Consider the following 23,271-nt stretch of genomic DNA (forward strand, 5'->3'; position numbering starts at 1 on the left):
ACTGCTTTATACCAACAAAGGTTTGTGGGGCACCTGTCATATGCTTGGCCCTGAAAAGCAGCAGCCAGAAGATACCTTCTTGTTATTCCTCAGCCCAGCCACATCCCCACCCCGACCCCTCCTGCCTTCATTCTCAGCTGAAGACCTCGCTTCCTTCCCTGGAGAAGAAAATCAGTAAGACGGGTCTTGGCATGCCTCCATACGATGCACCCACCTACCTATGCCTGCCCATTCACGCTCTACCTCCCGTCCCGGTACTCTGGGGAAGCATCCCAATTCTGCCAAAGCTCAGACCTTCTGCCCGTGCTCTGGGTCCTACCTCTTCCACCCTTCTTGGGGCCTCTGCTTCTGCAAGTGTCCCCCTCGACACCTCTAACATCACCAATCTCCTTTCTTCTGGATCATTTCCATCAGCATATAAACATGTTCTGGATAAGTATAACCTAGTTTTGAAACCTCCCTGGGCTCGCTTTCTCACTCCAACTCCATTCCCATTTCTCTCCTTTAGAGCAAAACTTGCTGAAGGAGCTTTATGGAAGCACTGTTGCTTCCCCCACTCACACCACTGCAGCTGGCTTCTGGTCTCACCATCCACAGAGACTGCTTGCTCTGTGTGGCCGGATCCACTTATCTTCTGCGTCTTCTCTGCTCTTATCTGACTTCTCAGCACCATCAACTCAGTGACTCACTCTCTTCCTCTTACCAAGTGTTCTCCTTGATTTTCATGACTCCACACTTGCCAGGTGTCCTTCCCACCCTCCAGGCTGTTCCTCAGTTTCTCTTGCTGTCTCCTCCTCATCTGCCCCCAGGAGGTGCACCCAGCTCTCTTTCTACACACCCTCTCTGGGTGACCTAAGTGCTGACTGAGGACTCCCTAATCTTACCTCCAGATCTTCCATTCCCCTGGAATTGCAGACTCCAAGTCACTGCCTTCCCTTTTATTTTTAATGGCTTTATTGAAGCATAATTTACATATCAAAAAATTCACCCATTTGAAATGTATGATTCAATGATCTAGTAAATATTCAAAGTTGTGTAACCATCACCACAATTCAATTTTAGAACATTTCCCTCACATGGAAAAGATTCCTCAGGCCAATTCACAGTCACTCCCTCTCTCCCTCTCCAGCCTATGACAACTGCTCATCTATCCTCTGTCTATGGATTTGCTTATCTGGACATTTTACAAAAAGGGAAGCATTCAATCCACAGTCTTTTGTGTCAGCTTCCTTCATTTAGCATATGCTTTTGAGGTTCATCCATACAGCATGATTCAGTACTTCATTCCTTTAATGGTGCAGTTGAGAACCTCTAGGCCATGCTGTCTAATAGAAATATAATGTAAGCCACGATTTTTAGCAGCCACATTAGAAAAAGTAAAGATGGGTGCCTGGGTGGTTCAGTCGGTTGAACGTCCAACTCTTGATTTAGGCTCAGGTCATGATCTCACAGTTCATGAGATTGAGCCCCAAGTTGGAGCCTACTTGAGATTCTCTCTCTCTCTGTCCCTCTGCCCCTCCCCTGCTCATGCTTTCTCTCTCTCTCAAAAAAATAATAATAATAATAATGAGGGGCGCCTGGGTGGCTCAGTCAGTTAAGCATCCAACTTCGGCTCAGGTTATGCTCTCACAATCCGTGAGTTCGAGCCCCGCATCGGGCTCTGTGCTGACAGCTCAGAGCCTGGAGCCTGCTTCGGATTCTGTGTCTCCCTCTCTCTCTGCCCCTCCCCTGCTCATGCTCTGTCTCTCTCTGTCTCAAAAATAAATAAAAACGTTAAAAAATTTTTTTTAAATAATGAAATGAAATTAATTTTAATAACATATTGTGTTTAACTTTATACATCAAAAATATCACTTCAATGTATATTAATATAAAAATTCATAAAGTATTTCATATAGTTTTTGTATTAACTCTTTGAAATCTTGTTTTCATTTTATACATCTTAATCCATACTAGCCATGTTTCAAGCGTTTAGATAGCTAGATGGCTGGCAGCCGCCATACTGGACAGCTCTAGACTCTAGAATCCCATCCAGCATTCACATGAAAGGACTTTTTTTTAAATAATTTTTTAAGTGTATTTATTTTGAGAGAGAGAGAGAAAGACAGTGTGAGTGAGGGAGGGGCAGAGAGAGAGGGAGAGAGAATCCCAAGCAGGTTCCACGCTGTCAGCACAGAGCCCAATGCGGGGCTCGATCCCACAAATTGTGAGATCATGATCTGAGCTGAAATCAAGAGCCAGATGCATAGAAAGTACTTTTTAAAAGAAAGAACCGAGCATTTATTTTCTCTACAGAAAACAATACCAAATGAGGATAGGGGCAAAAATGAGGGGAAGAAGAGAGTAACAGAAGTCTGAAAATAAAACACGGCAGGGAATCAACACACAATTCTTTAATTCCTAACCAATGCCACAAGCAGTTACAAGGGTTACTACATTTGGTTGAACTGGAGCCAAAGACCAAAGCAAGAAAGGCGAAACGTTAGACAAAATTGACATATCTCTTATGCATAATCTTATTATGTGTCTGTAGTCTCAGACAAACTCCCACCAGACACCAATCTGAGCTACAGGTTTCATACAGACCCAAGACCCCAAGTTGCAGCTAAAGCAACCCACGAAAGGGGTCGGCCGATGGCCTGCATTAACTATAAAACACACAATTTCCCTTATGGCTGCAGTAAGCTGTGCAACTCTGACTCCAAAGGGGACCTACGAGGTGTTTCCTGTTCCACCCTCTCTTAGTTCCAAAAATGCACACTCCTCTATGTGCTCATTAAGGTCTAGCCACCCTCCCCTTCTTTTAGTCCTGACTCACCATGTTCCTTCCCACCTTCACACATGCTGTTCCCTCTGCCCTGACACTCTTTCCTCAGTTGTTCACAGGGCTGATGTGTTCTCACCCTTCAGTCTCAGCTTGAACATGACCTCCCCCCTGAGGCTTCAGTGCTCACCCAACCTAAAGCAGGTCTCCTCTCCCACCCCCTCCCCCATATGAACAATTGTTCTCTATCTCAGCCCCAATTTCCCATTCATGGCACTTAAAATGGTTGTAATTCTTTATTTAGTAGTTTGTTTACTGTTCGAGGTCTCTGTTCCCCATGACAGCAGGAACCTTGTCTGTCTTGTGTTCACTGTTCTCCCCCTCCAGGCTGAGCTTAGCATCTATGCTTTGGACAATGGATGGACAGATAAATGGACAGATAAGGGCAGAAAGGGGAGAAGTGTGGAGGTAGGAATCTAAGTGTTGAAGTCCTGCAGTGCAATGTCAGAAACATACTCAAGGCAGACTTTCCTCCAGCAAGGAATCAAATATATTCCCTGTCAGCTTTAGACTCCTATTCTAGCTCTCAAGAACCCCATTACCAACATCTTTCGGAATCTGTTTTCGCAACTCCTAGAAAATATCAGAAATCAAAACTGTTCTGCCCTTTATCTTCTGAGACCCACTGGGATTTTTAAAAATATATTTTATAGTTAGTGGCCCAGTCATTTTCAGAAGGTCAGACTGTCTGGTCCTGGCAAACACTGGCTCTATAATGTGCTATTAAATCTTGGTCTGAAAAGGTTATGTCCCATCCCTTTTATAGACAATGCACTATTCATTCTTGAGAGGCTATAGTAAATTGAAACATCACCCATATCTTGGGTATAAACCCTGGAGCTTATAGACTACCCAGAGCAGTAAAAAGGTCAGGGATCTAAGACTAAGACAGGATGATAAACTAAGAATCCGATGGCCAAAAACAATGGCATAGCAACAGCCAAGGGCATATAGGGTGTTCTTGTTCCCAAGATGTGGCTGTGATGTTTACAACACAGAATGCCACTTTGCAGGGCACCTAGAAGCTTTTTGACTTATGTGTCTGGGATCAATCATGTTAAAAACTTTGCTTCTGAGTGTGACCTAAAGACCATGTGTTTCCTCTAACTTGTGGCTTCTTTGAGCCATGCTGTCAAAACACGACTTAAGAGAAATGGATTACATGACACATTTCATTAAAAAAAAAACAACAACAACAAGAAACAAGCTTTGTATCTTCTTAATCAAAATATTCCACTTGGCCCCATATTTCTCACCTGCTTCCAAAATTTCCAGACTGCCCCTCCCAATACAAAATAGCCTTCAAAGGGCATAAAAAGGTCGCTGATGCAGGTGTAATCCTACCCCGGCCCACTCTTAGGGAAGCTTTCTACTGAATGGAAGAATCAGCACGCGCAAGAAGAGGTGAATCGTCTGTTGACACTCAGAAAAATAAAGGAGCCAAGATCTTGAGCTTGCTTTGGCCTGCTTAATTTCTTCCATGTCCGCTTTGCCCAACAGGCAAGAACGTGACCAATCTAAGTCAGTGCACGTTCTCCCCTTTCACCCGGTGCCCTAAGAATCCACATGTACATTTATCAGGCAGTGGGGATACAAAAGTGACTCAAGATGTGGTCTCAGCTGCGGTTCTTTCCAGTAATTGGACAATTTGTTAACTTTAGAAATAACAATGGACCAGCGTTTATTACTTGTAACAAATACTCCATACTCACTTATGATGAGTTGTTAATGTCAATTAACAGGAAATACTGGATGTGGCATCTATGGGAACTAGCTGTACTATCTTTGCAACTTTTCTGTAAATCTAAAACTATTCTAAAACAAAGTCTATTAAAAAAAATCCTCACCCAAATTGACCAGTCTAACAAGGCCCATCCCAGTTTTCAAAAGAAGCACAAAGCTTTTCCATTGCTGGCTTACTAGAGAATAGGACTGAGATTCTTCTGGATGGCTCTTTCTTTCTTAGCTGCCCTTACACTTCGGAAGCCACATTTTCCTGCAGTTTTTCATTGCTATTCAGCCTAAAACTCAGAAGGAGGACTGGTAAATCACATCTTGGAGCAAGGTATAGCTGAAGGCTAAGTGAACTTGGGAGACCAAATGGGTCAGGGGTTATGCCAACCCAAACTAATTTTTATTATTATTTCATCAAGGCTATTCATTCAGGCAAGGGCAGTAATAAACGGTTGCATCTGATAGCACACATGGGTGAGCTGGAGAGAAGCACCTTCTCATCTGGGATCTTATTTTCTAAAAGAACATCTACTTTTCTAAAACCAGGGCTCCTGGTTTTGAACATACAAGGAGCCAACCAACTCATAGGGACTTGCCTTTTGGTACATGGCTCTGAGAAACAGCCTCCAACCCCCAGGGGCCACTGGCTATAAAACTAATCCTCCTTTTTAATGCTAGTCATGGGAGCTGTCCCTGGCACACCAGCTTGGCTCTTCCCTAGGACTTTCTGGCTCTCCTACTCCTATGCGCCCCACTCTTCTGGCCCAATATGGAAATGTCAGGATGGGCAGAATGTAGAGGAGAGTCGGGGGAAATGAAAAAAAAGACCAATGCGACTCACTGCTCCCACCCTTATCCCCAATCAATGAGGTCTGACAAATGTATACACCTGAGTATACACCAAATCAGGAGCATTTTTATCACCCCCAGAAGTTGCCCAGCTAGAAGACACAAAACTAATCTATACTGACAGAAATCCGATCAGTGGTTGCTTGGGGTGGTGGAGAAAGGATTCACCTCAAAGGGGTTCAAAGGGGCTTTTGTGGTGACAGAAATGTTCTATATTCTGATCTGGGTACATATGTTTGTCACAAGTGATTTCTACACAAAACGGGTGGATTTTATTGTACATAAGTTATAGGTCAATAAAGTTGATTGAAAAAATTCTACTGATATTAGTTTTAACCCCCTGGTTACTACTCCAAGCCCCAGTTACTCATTTTTCTTGAAGCCTTTCCGGCTCTTCTGGGCCCACAGTGATCCCTTCCACTCCTGGCTCATACTCTTAAGAGTCTGTACTGTTCACCTGGCAATTCACCTAGTATTTCTGTGTGACTTAATGTTATCGCTTTAAATTTTTTATGAATTCATGAATTGTCTTCCTCGCTAGGTTAGAAGCACCTTGGGGCTGGGAAATGGTTTAATTTCCCACTGTTTCCTCTAAAGCACGGGGCTCACAAATGCCAAGTATCTGCAGATTCCAGCTGTCCCCCTGATCGGTGCCGAGTGGACAGTGTCAGGGAAGGCTTGGGTGGGCAGGGCACAGCCCCTAGAATGTGCATCTGTATGGAGAAGAGTGGGGTGCTATGCCCCACTATGACTCTCACCTATCACACTCCTACTTCCCTGGAAAATTCCTGGGTGATCTCTAGGCCTGCTTCAAGCTGTCGTCTTGGGATCTACTGGTATCATCACTTTGGAAATCCCGTTTCCTGGACCCCATGCTCTTTTTCCTTTACATAGAGCACACCCTTCAGCCAACAGACCTCTCCAACAGAATACAAGAGTATATCTGGATGTGGGGCTCAAGCAGGGCCTCACAACTTCAGAAACACCCAGCTCAGCTCATCCCCCTCATAGCTGACAGTCACACCACTTTCCAGGGCCACCACGATTTGCTGCAAGCCATCCCTGACCTTGGGGCCAGGCTTGTGTCCTGGTGACCTTCCCATTCAACATTCATCCAATGACTAACTGAATGGCTACTGTGAGCCAGGTACTATTCTAGGCACCGGAGATAAAGTGGTAGACAAAATAAACAAGGAAGTCCCTACTCGTAAAGAAGATATGAGACAGTTGGGGTGGGGATGTACCCAAAGATAATAAGCAAATGAACAAATAATAAATAGGGTGCTTTCACATGGTGATGAATGAGATGAAGAAAATCAAACAGAGAGTGTTGGGACAGAGGTGGTGATTTCTTGAGGTTGGGTGACAAGGAGAGTCTCACTGAGGAAGTGACACCTCTGCTGACAAAGCTGAAGGATAAGGAGCCAACCCATACTGAGATCTGGGTTAAGGGCATTCCAGGCAGAGAGAACAGCAGATGCAAAGGCCCTGGGGTAGGAATGAGCTTGATGAGTTTTAAAGGGCAGAAAGGAGCGTAGAGTGGCTGGTGCACAGTAAGGGAGTAGACAATGATAAATACGGTCAGTGAAAAACGTAATGTTCAAATGACCTTTTGGCCTCATGTACTGTGAGAGCACTTTGGATTTTATTCCAACTGTCATTGGAGGCCTTTGCGCAGTTTTAAGCCTACTCCTCACATCCCTCAAGGACCAAAATACACATATGGAGTTTTCTTTTCTGGACCTAGATGCCTGGCCAGACACTCTAGGAGTATTCCTGGCAAACAGTACCTGTTAAAAAACAGCAATGCAGAACTCTGTGCTCCTGGATCCCCACCCCCTACCTGCTGGGGACCCCTCTCATCACTTTGCCTTGGACTCTCCCCCAGAACCTAAACGAACGTAGTTGCCCCATATTTTCTGCAGCCACACTAGACCCCTCTTAGCATCTGTACTGGCCTGCCCAGTCCTGCCAGGTGGCTGTGCTACCAGGCCTCATTCAACCAAGTGCCCATGTCTCAAGCTGAAACGACCCAGGGGACCACAACAAAACAAGTATCCCTCCTCACAGGCCTCTGCCTTCCAACCAACTCACCTTCACCCAGGGTCTGCTTGAGTAAGTCATGCTTGGCCTGTAGCTTAGTGATGAGGTTACTGCCATTCACATATTCTTTAAATTTCTGTAAAACACAAGGCACAAGGACATTACAGACTGCAAGGCCAAGTCACGTGGTCTCTGCCTCTGAAACCGACCGCTATGCCAGGGAGGTCAGAGGGAGATTATGCCACCCTCAAGGACCCCAGCATGAGGAAAAGAAGGACCTCTGACTTGCTCCTCTTCACTTCTCCACAGACCCCAGCTCTGCTGAGTGCAACCGTCCCATCCTGGGCATTTCAGGGCAGTCTGGGGGAACACAAAGAAAGCTCAGGGGGAATGTGAGCTGTGAAAGGTGCTTTTGTCAGGTGAGGACTGGGGACTGAGCCCCAAGCAGACAGCTTCGTTAGTCATCAAGCCTCCACTGTGCTTCTGGGCCACGAGCAATAAAAATGGGAGCCGTCTCTGGGGGCACACAGCTGAGGCAAGAGCGCTTTATCAGATCTGTTACAGAGGAGCCTCCGAAGGAACCTTCCTTTCATCTGGCCCCACTCTGAAGGAGGAAGGGCTTTGCAGGCCCCTAAAGACATTCCTATTAAAATAACCTCAATTACATTGGAAGATACGTTTTTCTGCTTTTTACAGAGGAGACAGGTGAGGCTGGCATAAAGATCTGATTTGCCCCACGTCCCTGGGACTCCCAGGCTGCTTCGAGTTCAGGGACCTTGTGATGTACAATGTGTTTCAGAGCAGTGCAGAGGGACAGGAGTCACTGGGAACAGAAACACATCTACCTGTGCCCAAACTGAGCTGGACCTCAGCCACACCTCTGCACAAGTACCAGCTTTCCTTGGCCCACCCTGCATCATGTAAGCACAGGCCAGACCCCTCTCTGCTGGGGCATGTCTTTGCTAGACTGCTGTTGGTGGGGTCCACGCCCAATTTGTTTCCAGATCCCCAGTGCCTACAGCTGTGCCTGGCATATAGCCAATGCTGAGAAACTCTGCTGAAGCTCTGATCTCGTGGGGGTTGACAGAGAGGAGTGGGAAGAGAGACAATAAGCTAATAAAGAAAGTAAAATACACGATTGGTCGGATGCTGGTGAATGCTATGGATAAAAATAAGGCAGGAATGGGGGACTAGGAACCAGAGCAGACCTCACTGCATAGTTGCCATGTGAACCAAGGCCTGAAGGAGGTGAGGAAGGGGCTGTGTGGATACACGTGAGCACATGGGGAAGGAACATTCTCAGCAGATGCAAAGGCAATTGCAAATGCCCCAAAAACGAAGGCACAGGATGGTGTGATTGCCCCAAATCTGCCAGCTAGTTTCTCACCAAGAAATCCATTTTATTGCCCCAGCCAGAATGCTCAGAAAAGGGTGCAGAGGAGCAAACAAGTGAACTGTAGAGGCTCGGGACACTCCAATATGACGTGTAAAGGAGCATCTGGAACATCACCATGATCCTATTGACAACAGTTGTAGGGAAAAGGTCCAGGTACTGGGGGCTGACATGTGTACAGATAAGATTGAGGTCACCTCACCTGGCCCCATCTTGATAGGTTTCTGGAATGGTGGGACTGGCAGGAGACGATGGTGCCGTATCTCGTCAGCCACAGTCCTTGGCGCCTAGGACCTTGGCTCCTAGGAACCACTCCCCTTGTACCAAAGAGCACCTGGCAGTTTTCAAGCTTGTACCTTTGGTCCCATCACAATCTTGGATGGCAAAGAGTGGGGTGGGGGGGGCATCATCATTCCCATTCTTGCCAGAAGGGGACAGAAGCTCAGAGCTTAGAGTGCCACCTTGGGCAGCTTACTCACTGCCCTCCTCAGGGTAAAGTGATAACTGACCTGCAGTGTTTCTCCAAGTGTGGTGCAGGGACTGGCAGCCTCCTACCAGCTGGGGAGAGGGTCAAAATGCAGATTCCTGCTCAAGAATACTGTGAGTCTAACCCCTAATTTTACCCCTGAGGAAGGCACTACAGAGGATCAGAAGTGTTCAATTTTCCAGGGCCCACCTCGGGGAGGGTGGTATGCTGGGAGCCTACATTTTTAACAAGCTTCCTACATGATTCGAATACACACTTCAGTTTGATAAACGCTCTCCCCTAGGCTCTCTATGGATGCTTCCAGTAATGACATGCTCTGCTCTTATCACATGTTTAAAAATTTGCCATGAGAAGCAGAGCTGAGGTATAAGCAGGTATTTTCTCCACCATGCCTTGCTGCCCCAGGTAGTTGAAGCTCTAATCCCAACCATGTAACTCACCTGAGTGGGCAATTCACTGGTTACTGGAAATTACACCCCGGGGCTCTGGAGCCCATAGACTTTGCCTACTTTTTCCAAGCTTCATCCAGGCTTCATATGTGACTCACGATGGAAAGAATACTATCAAATTGTACCAATGCTTGCATTAAGAGGAATATTATGTCCTTAAAAGTGCCTAAAATAATGTCATAACATCAAGTCATGAGGTGTACTAGCCAACCAGGTTGATAGATTAAATATTAAAATGAAAATATAATACCCATGACCCTTAATCATGAACACTGGTGAATTCTTTTCCTTTCAAGTCAGCCAGACCCCTTTTTCTCTGCTTCTGCCACCCAGATTTCTTTGCTTCTGCTGTCATAGTGAATTCATATTCATGTGCACTCCTTCCTTAAATCTCTGTGACCCATAAAATTCTCTTTGTAAATACAGGAGGCGCCCAGTGGAAGTGGTGAACCCCAGAAATTGGCATGGGCTGATTCACCAAGACTAGTCTTATTTCCTTTCTTGAAAACAACAAAATCAAAGAGTGATGACGGAGGAAATGCAATATATGTCAACTGTTTGATTTCAAAAAAGGATTTGACAAGGCCTATCACAAGATGGAGTTGGGTGTCAGAACTGGGTGGGTTTGTGACTCGTTAAATGACCGCCATCTAGAGGTGTTGATACAGTGGATCACTATCAGCCTAGTGGCATGTTTCAAACACTCTGTCTTTGGCCTTGGTTGTGGCATAACTATTAGTTTTTTTTTTTCACTGACAAACTTTAAGGTATGAAAGCCACACTCACTGAATCTGCAGACAACCTAAGTCTGAAGGGACAGCACATATGTTGAACCACTGCAACAAGATCCTGACAGTCTGAAGCCGTGAACTAAATCCATCAAGAGGAAATCTAACTGGTAAGAAACCTAACACTGACCCAACACATCAGCTACATATCCTTTAGCAGAAAGGTAGCCTGGTGTAATGGCAGTACATAGGGAATAGAGATTTAACTGACATTAACTTTAAAAAAAAAAAAAAAGAATACAATCTTAGTTATAAGAGAAGATTATGAAAATGTGCATGCCAACAAATTGAACAAGATAAAAGAAATGGATAAATTCTTATAAACACATAACCTCCTAAAACGAAATCAAAAAGAAATAGAACATTTGAACAAGCTGATTACCAGCAATGAAATTGTATCAATCAAAAAACTCCCAACACGCGAAAGTCCAGAAGCAGAAGGCTTCACAGGTGAATTCTATCAAACATTTAAAGAAGACTTAATACCTACTCTTCTCAAACTATTCCAAAAATAGGAAGAGGAAGGAAAGCTTCAAGATTAATTCTATGAGGCCCTGATACCAAAATCAGATAAAGACACTACAACAAAAGGGAACTGTAGGCCCATATCTCTGGTGAATATAGATGCAAGAATTCCCAACAAAATGTTAGCAAACTAAATCCAATAATGCATTAAAAAAATCATCCACCACGATCAAGTGGGACTTTTTCCTGTGTTGCAGGGGTGGTTCAATATTCACAAATCAATCAATGTGATACATCACATCAATAGGAGGAAGGATAAAAACTATAGATGCAGAAAAAGCGTCTGACAAAGTACAAGATCCATTCATAATCAAAATCCTCATCAAAGAAGGTAGAGGGAATGTACCTCAACATAAAAAGGCCATATATGAAAAACCCACAGCTAATATGATTCTCAGTGGAGAAAAACAGAACTTTTCTCCTAAGGTCAGGAACAAGACAAGGATGTCCACTCTCACCACTTTTGCTCAACACAGTACTGGAAGTCCTAGGCACAGCAATCACATAACTAAAAGAAATAAAAGACATCCAAATTGGCAAGGAAGAAGTAAAACCTTTACTATTTGCAGATGACATGATATTATATATAGAAAACCCTAAAGCCACTATGAAAAAACTACTAGAACTGATAAATGAATTCAGTAAGGTCACAGGATAAAAAATCAATATAGAAAATCTGTTGCATTTCTATACACTAATAATGAAGTAGCAGAACGGGAAATTAAAACCACAATCCTATTTACAATTGCACCAAAAATAATAGAATACTTAGGAATAAACTCAACCAAGGAAGTGAAAGACCTATACTCTGAAAACTATAAAACACTGATGAAAGAAACTGAAGTAAAAACAAAGGGAAAGATGACTCCATGCTTATAGATTGGAAGAATTAATATTGTTAAAATGTCCATACTACTCAAAGCAATCTACAGATTTAATGCAATGCCTATCAAAATACCAAAAACATTTTTCACAGAACTAAAACAAATAATCCTAAAATTTGTATGGAACCACAAAAGGCCTCAAATAGCCAAAACACTCTTGAAAAAGAAGAACAAAACTGAAGGCATAATAACCCCAGATTTCAAGATCTGCTACAAAGCTGTAGTTATCAAAATCGTACGGTACTGGCACCAAAACAGACATAAAGATCAATGGAACAGAATAGAGATCCCAGAAATAAACACACAATTATATGGTCAATTAATCTACAACAAAGGATGCAATACACAATGAGAAAAAGAAGAGTCTCTTTAACAAATGGTGCTGGGAAAACTGGACAACTACATGCAAAAGTATGAAATTGAACTACATTTTCTTACACTAGACACAAAAATAAACTCAAAATGGATTAAGGACCTAAATGTGAGACTTGAAACCATAAAAATCCTAGAAGACAGCACAGGCATCTGACATCAGCTGTATCAACATTCTTCTTGATACATCTCCTGAGATAATGGAAACAAAAGCAAAAATAAACTATTGGGACTGTGTCAAAATGAAAAGCTTCTGCATGGCAAAGGATACAATCAACAAAAACTAAAAGACAACCTAGTGAACGGGAGAGGATATTTGCGAATGGCATATCTGATAAAGGATTAGTACCCCAAATATATAAAGAACTTCTACAACACCTCCCCCAAAACCCCAAATAATCCAATTAAAAAATGAGCAAAAGACATGAGCAAATATTTTCCCAAAGAAGACATCCAGACGACCAACAGACACATGAAAAGATGCTCAACATCACTCATCATCGGGAAAATGCAAATCAAAACCACGATGAGATATTACCTCGTACCTGTCAGAATGGCTAAAATCAAAAACACAAGAAACAAGTGTTGGCAAAGATGTGGAGAAAAAGAAACCCTCTTGCACTGTTAATGGGAATGCATACTGGTGTGGCTGCTGTGGAAGACGCTATGGAGGTTCCTTGAAAAATTAAAAATAGAATTACCATATGATCCAGTAATTCTACTAGTGGGTATTTACCAAAAAAATACAAAAACACTAATGTGAAAAGACATATGCATCCCTATATGTACTGCAGCATTATTTATAATAGCCAAATCAAAACAGCCCAAGTGCCCACTGATAGATTTATGCACAAAGAAGAGACGGCATGTATAAATACATATAATTTCTTGAGGAATTATATACATATATAAAAGAATGAAATATTGCCATTTGCAAGTACATGGATGGATCTAAAGAGTATAATGCTAAGTAAAATAAATCAGTCAGAGAAAGACAAATACCATATGATTTCATTCATATGTGGAATTTAAGAAACAAAACAAATGAACAAAGGAAAAAAAGAGACAAATGAAAAACCAGACTCTTAACTATAGAGAACAAACAGATGGTTACCAGAGGGGAGGTGGGAGGGAGGTTGGGTAAAACAGATAAAGGGGGTTCATAGTACACTTATCATGATGAGCACTGAGTAATGCACAGAACTGTTCAATCACTATATTGTACATCTGAAACTAATATAACACTGTATGTTAACTATGTCGGAATTAAAATTTGTAAATAAAAATAAAAACAAAACAAAAAGAATATGATCTTAGAATGTATGGAAAGGAGAATAGCACCTAGGGTGGGAGGAGGCGGGAGTTTAGCTCTAGTCTGTGCTGGTCAGATCACTGCTCAGAGTCTCGCTTTAACACAGGCATCAATAAAAGGAACAAGTTCAGGAAAGAGACACCAGGATGCTGAGGCCGCTCAAAATGAAAGCTTATGAGGCAGGATTTACAATATCAGGTATGTTTAGCCTGGAGAAATGAAAACCTAGCTCGTTAGAAGCACACCGAAGACTGTCTTGTGGAATTATCCTCTCTGTTGCCCCAGAGAACAGGATCAAGATGAATGACCAGAAATCCCAGTGAAATAGAGATAACAGAATACATCATAATATCTACTGCCGGCCACAGGCCAGACAATAGGGCTGTTTGGAGAAGGAAGGAACTTTTAATCCTAGGTCTGTTCAAGCAGAGGCTGGATGCCTTTTTGGTAGGGATAGGGTTGAATGTGATCAAACATCAGACGGAAGATCTGAAGTCCCTTACACCCCCAAAATTCTATGTTCACTAAACACATGTTGAACAAAGATCCAGTGCCCCCTAACCTTGTTCTTCCCTGCCCCAGCAAAATGGAATGCATATAATCTGGGATTTTACATGATGGGCTGACAACTTACCAGCAGTTTGCACAGATCATTCAGGGCATGGTTTCTAAAGCCCACACCCAAATTTAAGATACCTCAATGTGACAACCGTACATTAAACTTTAGGTTTGTTATTTGGGCTTCCACTAGGCTAAGAGCCATTTCCCTCATACCCTATGGAACACAACTCTCTGGGGTTTTGTAGGTTAACTGCAATAACCATCAATCCAGGATCAATGCTGATGCTCCCCACTGGCAATTCACCTTTTTGCATCTCACAAAGCCAAGGCAATTTCATTTGAGAAGCACATTGGAAACTTTTTAGCTCTAACTGACCCACATGGTTTTGCTGGCTCCCCCTAGCTTGGGCTGTTCCCCAAAAGTCACTGCCAGCAGGTCAGTAGACAGTAAGTTCTGGGTCCAAGACACCACTTACCGTAAAATAAAACATTTCTGTTTCTTGCTGGTTGGCCCTCCTTTTGGCAATGTTGATCTTGCTCATGTAGGTCTCAGAGGCAGCCGACTTCACAGACTCGGTAGATCGACTGTGTTGGAAGGCGTCAGAAACATCAAAGTCCTCCACAGTAAGCATGTCCTGTAAGGTCTGCATGGTGGCATCCAGGGTTTTTCTAACCTGGAGAAACATAGCATGTCAACAAAAACCCTTCGGCCTCAGAATGCCTTTCACACCTCAAAATCCTTTTCCCCACTTTATTTCTTCCACGTATAGCCTCTAGGAGGTGGGCAGGACAAAGATGATCATTCTCATTACACTGATGTGGAATATAAGGCCAGCGAGCTGGCTAGGGTGAGAACCCATGTTGCCCAGTCTAACATCATTGTATTGGATTGTTTCTGCTGAAGAGAACCTGGGAGAATGTTGTGACAAACAAGGAAGCCAGGTTTCCAGGTTTGTTTCTCTTTTCTTGATTATATAGCCCCACACGAGCTCCTCCAATGGGAGGCAGGTCCCTTGAGCAGAAATGTTCTGAGTGCTCATCCAGAGAGAAGAGAGGACAGAGTCTAGATAGGATGAGGGGCCATCTTCAGTGGACATACTCTCTGGCTATCTGCCCCTGACTTATCAAAAGCCTGACTGAGAAATGAGAAAAGAGAGGAAGATCATGCTGAGCCAGTCCTCCAGGATCCCAACTTCTCTCCTGGAGTCAAGTGGGTCCCCCAGAAGGCTACACGTGCAGAACACATGAGACCTGACCTTGCAACATCCCTTCACTGACTTGTACCCTATACTTGGATGGAAGGTCACTCCAAAAACAGTCAGGGGAGAAACTGCATCTACATTCACTGTTAAATTATTGTCACCCGAAGTCTTTCTTGTCACTCAGATCTCCACTTAAATGTCACTTCCTGGAGACATCAGAGCTCCCTGACTACTGTTCCTAACTTAGTGCCCACCATCACTTGATATTTTGCATACTGCTTTAATGTTTTATCTATCTTTTTTTGCTAGACTATAATCTCCAGGAGAGGAGGCACTATGTTTTCTTGTTCACTCACTTTACTTTGCCTCTAGCACCGTGTTTAGAGCATGGAATGTGCTTAATAAATACTTGAAAAATACTGGTTGAAAGAATACTTGTGAATGAATAAATGTATGGATCAGTTCTTTCTAACACAGCCTGACAGGAGTTCAGGTTCAAAATTAAGCATTTCCATAGCCACGAACAGCCTATACAGAGGAACTTTTGCTTCATTCTCCTCTATGGGGCCCTGCTTTCCAATTTAAACCCCACTAATATTGTTATCCATATACTGTTCCATGTAAACAATTGAAAATGCTTCAGGGGAGGATACAGAATACTTTCTTTATCTCCTCTCTCTCCTCGGGTTTGAAAAATAAAAACACAATCCATTTCTGTATAACCTCCCCCCAGGGTCAGCTTTGATTCGTTATCGTCCTGCGTGACAATCTGTCTCACGTCTGTCCCAGCTTTGTCCTTTGTGAAGACATGGAGCAAACCAGCTCTCTCCGCCCAGGACAGCCCTCTTGAGATGTGAAGACAGGGGCCATGACTCCCCATCTCCAGCTGTGGTTGCACTTTCTGGTGATAAACTTGCCCAAGATTTTAGGTGACATTCCTCACATCCTGCTGTCCTTTCTCCAGGGGCCTGTGGTTGGTTGACATCCTCCCTGCATAAAGGCATCCAGGCTGGAGTGGAATGTTTCCCATCTGGCTTCCTCGGTCCACATCAAAACACACCACAGCTGGTATTTCCATTCGTGCCCTCCCAGGGGCGATCCTGTGTCACTAGCCACGTGGGAGGTGTGCTGGCCAAGGCAAGACAGAAGTTCCTTGGGGCTCAGGATCCATCACACATTCGGTGTGCCCTGGGCTTTTTTATTACATTGTGTAATTTAAAATACCTATAGCTATCTTTGATGATCAAAATAACACAAACTCAATGCAGATAACAGAGAAAAGCACAAGAAGAAAACAGAAATCACCTATAATTCCTCTACCCAGATATAATCACAATTAACATCTCAAAGCATTTCTTTCTTTCCAGGCGTTTTTTTCTTGTGAATAAACACAGATACACATGCACCTCCTCTAGTTTACCATACTCAGGATACTACTGGACATAGAGTTCTACATCCTCTTTGTTCTTAACATCTTGGGAGCATTCCCCTATCCCTTTAAAGATTCTTGGTGTGCCCAGTTTTAATGGGTGTGTAATAATCCATCTTATGGATGAACCCTAATTTCTAATGCATTCCACGACAAGCCAGGCCTTTGTAAGGAAATCGCTTACAGGGCAGAGCGGCCCACTCACCTCCTCATTCTCTATCTTGAGAGTGGCCAGTCTGGACTGCAGCTGGTGGTACCGCATGAGCAATTCCGTCTGGACGGGCTGCTGAGCGCTGACCTGGCAAACCTGCAAAAGGACAGCCACCACCTGCCCTTGCCCAGTGCTCTCATCACCTGTGTGGAGCCAGGGCTGGGGGCCATCATCAACATCCCTATCAACAGCTGAGGAAACAGGCCTGGAAAGGTTAAGTGACCTACCCATGGTCACACAGCTTGCACCTGGCAACACCAGCCAGAAACTGGGGTCTTCCTACCCCAAAGGCCACCCTCTCACACTGCAAGTTGTGGCCTCTCAGTCATGGTCTTCTAGGTTTGTCCAACCCTAGAGGGTTTACTAAACACTTTAACATAATCTCATTAAGTGAGACTAGTTCATTTCAAAGCAGGAAGTTGTAGAAGAAAGCAATGGCTTGACAAAAGCCAATGAAAAGAATAACAAATGGAAACAATCAGTAGAGTTGTCCTATTCCCCATCAGGAAGGTGCTTTGGTGAGGCAACTGTGAGTCAGTAGCCTGCTCATGGGGTGGGGGAGGAGGTGAGTGGAAGGAGACATTGCTCTCCCTACACCCACTCCACCCACGGCTCCCTTACTACCTGTGGGCTGGGCAGCCTGGCATAACTCAGCTGAGATCATAAGGGACAGTAGGGCTCTGTGATTTACTAGTTATTTACCACTAACGAGGCAACTCAAACTTCACAGTCACCCATCATAACCATGAGGCCAGGATTTTTAGGTCCAGATGATGGGCCAAAGGGTTGAATGCAATGGCTGAGGGATGGGCCAGAAGCTGTGGGAGACCCTGCAGAAGGCCCCTCTTTTGCAGATGAAGAAAGTGGGGAGGGATGAAAAGGGAAAGCTCAAGGAGCTATTAGCATAAGGGACTTTGCACAGTTTGAGTAACCACTGTGATGCTTTGTGGCCAGGAACAAGTACCTTCCTGCACTTATTTATTTATTCATTCCAGAACACGGTTCTGAGGATCTGAGTGGCACAAAACCCAAGAGAGGCAAAAGTGGGTGATGGGCACTGAGGAGGGCACCTGTTGGGATGAGCATTGGGTGTTGTATGGAAACCAATTTGACAATAAATTTCATATTAAAAGAAAACAAAACAAAACCCAAGGGAGCAGAGTTGGTGGTAAGCCTCCCGTAGGGGAGGACAGGCAGTGCCCAGGCAAGGCTGCCGCCAGAGCGGCTGCGGTGAGGCCTAGCTAACCTCCTGTGATCCAAGGTCATCCAAGGGAAGACTGTGAGATGCTTGTGTGACAATGTGGGACTCCCTTGGGGTCTAGACATAACTGGGAAGGATGTTAAGGAGAGTTAAGGTCTTGTAATTCTACAGGTGAGGCATGTGAGCCAGCAGAGTTAGGATATCAGTGGGAAACTCCTCAGATGGGGAAGCCCCTGGACCAAGAACATGACCTGAGGCCTCTGAGATCAATGTCATGCATGTGGAACAGGGGCTGACATTCCCCTCCCACCGATGTTCTGGGAGCACATGGGAGAACAGGTGAAACGGCTTCAAGCATGGGCTCCTGGGAGAAGCCTACCTCATCCCCCATATGGGGCTGGAACTCAAACTTGAGTGGAGGACAGAAGACCTGGTTGCACATGTCCATGACAGTGTGCTTGTCGCTTCGGGAGTCCAGGTTGTCTACCGCGTTCTCGATGACATCCAGCCCCTCGTGGCGAGAGGTCTCCAGGTTGTACTCGGCTGAGAGGTAGGTCCGGAAGGTGCGGGCCAGGCTGGCATGAAAGCCCAAGTCACAGCACTTGGAAAGAGGCACATGACAGAAGGCTGTGGGCTGTCACATGGAGGTGGGGGCCAACGGCATTCCTTTTCCCATGACAGTGGCTTACCATTACCTCACATTCCACAGTCAAATCTTTCATCCTGGAAACCCTTGTGCACCTTGGAATCTTGCTGCACAAATCTCCCCAAAGCCCTCAGTGGGAGCTGGGTATTGTGATCTGGGGACTAGCAGAGCTTCTCTAGCTCCCCAAATTCATCACATTCTTTCTCGTCTCTAGGCCTTCACACATGCATTCCCTCTGCCTGCAGACTGCCTAAATATTCTTCCTTGAGGTTTCAGTTTAGAGGTCACTTCCTCCAGGAAGTCCTCCTTGATGCACTCCCCGCTCAGAGTTTATATCATGCTTCCCTCCTCTGGGGGCCCACATCTCCTCCACCTCCCTCACTGTGACACCTGCCAGTTGGCTTTGTGGTCACCTATTAAGATTTCAAGGTTATGCATTGTAAGCCCCATGAGGACAGACCCATGGGCTCTTGTCCACTGTGGTGCCTCAAGGCCTAGAGCTAGCAGGTGCTCAATAAAAATGTGGCAAATGAAGACAGGAGAGGGCTAGAAAGAGTGAAAAGTTGTGAGAAAGAGGAGAGATATGGCCTGGGGCATGGGAAGCCACAGACAGGGCTGGGCAGCTCCATCTCCTGGAGATTGTGGCAATGGGTCCCTACTGTAGCCATGGAAAAGTGGTGACCCTCTGACTCCCTGACAGGACACAGCAGACCCAGAGGAAAAGGATCCATCCGCCAGTATGGAACCTTTCCTGAGCATCTACAGGCCAGATTCCTGTCCGTGTGGGATGGGCAAGACACAAAAAGCAGCCTCAGCTCCAACACAGATGACACAGAAGCTCTCCATGATGATGCCCCTCATGACGTTCTTTTTCCAAGCTGGCAGTCTCTTCAGCATGACCTACACAACTGGTACTCAGGAGTCAGGCTTCCATTCTGCTTTTGCTTAAACTGCCTGATTTCTCCCACGATAATATTCCCTAAACATACCTATACTACCCTGGGAAACCCTGCAGGCTGTGAACTGTGTATGATCACCCCTATACCTCTATACCCAGAAAAGGGCCCGGTGTAGAGGAGGGGACTTGGGAAGTGCAGGTGGAATATAAGACTGCCTGACCTGACCATATAGGGGCTGCCAGAGGCCCACTCCCACCCACGGAAGTAGAAACCAGGAGGTGATACTCATTCCCCAGGCCCCAATGCCCACTGCCCTTCCCCTCCGTCGGGGCTCACGGGACATGCACATCAGCTAAAGACAAGGGCCAGTCCGGGTGTGGGGCCTTGTTCAGTCCCAGCCTCCCCAGGTGCTCACGTCGATTAGGTCGGAGACGTCATGGATGTAGTACTTGCTGATAGCTGCGTTGGTGGCCGCCAGATTCAGCAAGTAGTCATTCCGGGCCTTTGTGCATTTCAGCTTGTTCTCAGAATACTTTGCCTGCCTCTGCAAGAACACAGTAGACGTAAGAGCTGAGGCACTAACCTGGCTCTCATCCCTCTTTCGAACCCTCTTCCTTCAGGCTCCTCGTTGCTCAGTCCCCTCTGCCTTTCCTTTAAGAGGCCAAGTTCACTCCTGCCTCTAGGCCTTCAGGCTCATTCCCTCTGCCTGGTAAGCCATCCTTCCAAGTCCCTATGAGGCCTGCTCCTTCCGTCCTTCAGGTCCTTCCCTAAAATCAGGTGGCCAGAGCAGCCTCTGAGGACAACCTTGCCTGAAATGAGTCTTCAGCATCTGCGGTGCCCCTCCCCCGTTCCCTTCCCCGATCTACTTTTTTCACTTATTTTATCTTTGTTCAATTTTTAGTGATTGTTTTCATTTTCATTTAATTTTTTTAAAGACTGTATATTTAGAGCAGTGCTAGGTTCACAGCAAAAATTGAGAGGGTACATTAGTTCCAACTGATAAACCTACAGTGACACATCATAATCACCCAGCGTCCATAGTTTACATTAGGGCTCACTCCTGGTATTTTACATTCTATGGGTTTGGGCAAAGGTATAACAATATACATCCATCATTATAATATCAGACTGAGTAGTTTCCCTGCCCTAGAATACTCTGTGCTCCCCCTATCCATTTCCTCCCTGCCACCTACCCCTGGCAACCACTGATCTTTCTCCTGTCTCCATAGTTCTGCCTTTTCTAGGATGTCATGTCGTTGGCATCGTACAGTATGTGGCCTTTTCAGATTGACTTCTTTCACCTATTAATATGCACTTAAGGTTCTTCCATGTCTTCTAGGGGCTTGTTACCTCATTTCTTTTTAGCACTCAAAAACATTCCACTGCCTGGGTGGACCACAGTTCGCTTACCCATTCACCTACTGAAGGACATCTTGGTTGCTCTATTTTTCTTCATAACCATTCTTCACTACCTGAAATTATATTTTTTACCTCTTTGTTTACTTGCTGGTTTTTGGGGTCCCCCACTAGAAAGTAAGCTCTACGAAGTCAGGGACTTGATCTACCCCAGTCATCACTGGGCCTGGAGCACCCAGAACTGTCTCTGCACAAAGTAGGCAGTAAGCACTTTTCACTGGTTGTGTGGACATGAATGGTGAGAGAGGCAGACTGGGCAGCTGGAGGTGCCAGTGTTGGCTAGGAGCTGGACGGCCTCCCTGGGAAGCTGCTTCTGTCCTGGGCCAGCCTGGGCAGGAAGAGGTAGAGAGAAAGTGGGTTGGAGAGCTGTCCCTTTACCCCTTTCAGACGATGAGTCCTGTTCTGGGTAGAAAAACGGCTCTCCTTTAACAAACAGGGTTTTCCTCCTTCACCTAGGCACTCTTAAATCTTAAATCTTCCTTATTCCAAGCAAAACTATGGAAGTGGCCCAAGTGTCCACTGATGGATGAACGGATAAAGAAAAAGTGGTAAAGGTGCACTTGGGTGGCTCAGTCAGTTAAACGTCCAACTCTTGATATTGGCTCAGGTCATGTTGGGCTCTGCACTGAGCAGTGAGCCTGGAACCTGCCTGGGATTCTCTCTCTCCCTCTCTATCTTCCCCTCCCCTGCTCGTGTTCCCTCTCTCTCAAAGTAAATAAACATTTAAAAAAAAATGATCTAGAGAATACAATGCTAAGTGAAATAAGTCATTCAGAGAAAGACAAATACCATATGATTTCACTCATATGTGGAATTTAAGACACAAAACTGTAAACAAAGGAAAAAAAGAGACAAATAAAAAACCAAACTCCATGGCAAATAAACTGATGGTTACCAGAGGGGAGGTGGGTGGGGAGAGGGTGAAAGAGGTAAAGGGGACTAAGAAGGGGATTTAAAAAACCTTTCATTCTAGATCATGTTCTCCTAGCTACCTAGTAGGGGTGATTCCATGTCAACTTTTGAATTCCCTTCATAGATCTCCTCTAACCTTTCTCCAGGGTCTACTTATTCTGGGAAACAAATTCCTCCTGGTAGTTACAGTCCTGTACCAGCCACATACCCGACTCCTCACAGAGAATTTTGAGACTCCTCACCCATTTCCAGGGTGACCCCCACACCACTTTCAGCCCTTCATGAATTCGTAACATTGTATACCTGGAAAGGATAGTAAAGATATCGTAGTTTAATTCACCCACTTTATAGGTGAGAAAATGAAAACTGAAAAGAAGTGGCCTGGGGGCACCTGGCTGGCTCTGCTGGTAGAGCACCCCACTCTTAATGTCAGGGTTGTGAGTTGAAGCCCCACGTTAGGTGTGGAGATTACTTAAAAAAAAAAAAAAAGTGGACTGTCCAAGAGCCAAATGGCTGATTAGCATATAACTCTGAACTAAACTTAGTCTCCAGATCTCCCAGCTGGTGGTCTCCCTCACCTTCTATTTATCCCCCATGTTGTAGTTCTGTAATTCCTTACCTGCTTGTCTTATTTTCTTTCTTTCTGTCTGTCTTTCTTTCTTCCTTCCTTTCTTTCTTTCTTTCTTTCTTTCTTTCTTTCTTTCTTTTCTTTCTTTTTTCTTAATATATTCACAGTATTGTACAATAATCAACACTATCAAAATTTAGAATATCAACCCCAAAAGAAACCCTATACCGATTAGCAGTCACTCTCCATTCTCTTCTGCCCCAGCTCCTGGCAACCAACAATCTACTTTCTGTCTCTGTCTAGTCTGGACATTTCATATAAATAGAATCATACAATATTATGACTGGTTTCTCTTACTCAGCATATTGTTTTCAAGGTACATCCATGTTGTAGCATGTATCAGCATTTCACTCCTTTTCGTGGCTGAATAATATTCCACTACATGGTTAAACCACATTTATTCATCCATTCACCAACTGATGGACATCTGGATTGTCTCTACTTTTTGGCTACTATGGATAATGCTGCTATGAACATTCATGTGCAGGTCTTTGTGTGGATGTATG

The 23,271-nt window shown here is 44.6% G+C and overlaps 1 protein-coding gene across 5 annotated transcripts in view; it reads right to left on the minus strand.

Moving 5' to 3' along the window:
* Positions 1-23,271, minus strand: part of SRGAP3 (SLIT-ROBO Rho GTPase activating protein 3) — a 262,356-nt gene that overhangs the window by 52,077 nt on the left and 187,008 nt on the right. For all 5 annotated transcript variants that reach the window (XM_043588002.1, XM_043588001.1, XM_043588000.1 and 2 more), the window contains 5 exons: positions 20,225-20,353; positions 18,644-18,865; positions 17,058-17,159; positions 14,698-14,895; positions 7,502-7,586 (listed from right to left, as the gene is read on the minus strand). In XM_043588002.1, the coding sequence (XP_043443937.1) occupies positions 7,502-7,586; positions 14,698-14,895; positions 17,058-17,159; positions 18,644-18,865; positions 20,225-20,353 (736 nt within the window). The remainder of the gene's footprint in view (positions 1-7,501; positions 7,587-14,697; positions 14,896-17,057; positions 17,160-18,643; positions 18,866-20,224; positions 20,354-23,271) is intronic.

This window comes from Prionailurus bengalensis, chromosome A2 (genome assembly GCF_016509475.1).
Source record: "Prionailurus bengalensis isolate Pbe53 chromosome A2, Fcat_Pben_1.1_paternal_pri, whole genome shotgun sequence".
Classification (NCBI taxonomy): domain Eukaryota; kingdom Metazoa; phylum Chordata; class Mammalia; order Carnivora; family Felidae; genus Prionailurus; species Prionailurus bengalensis.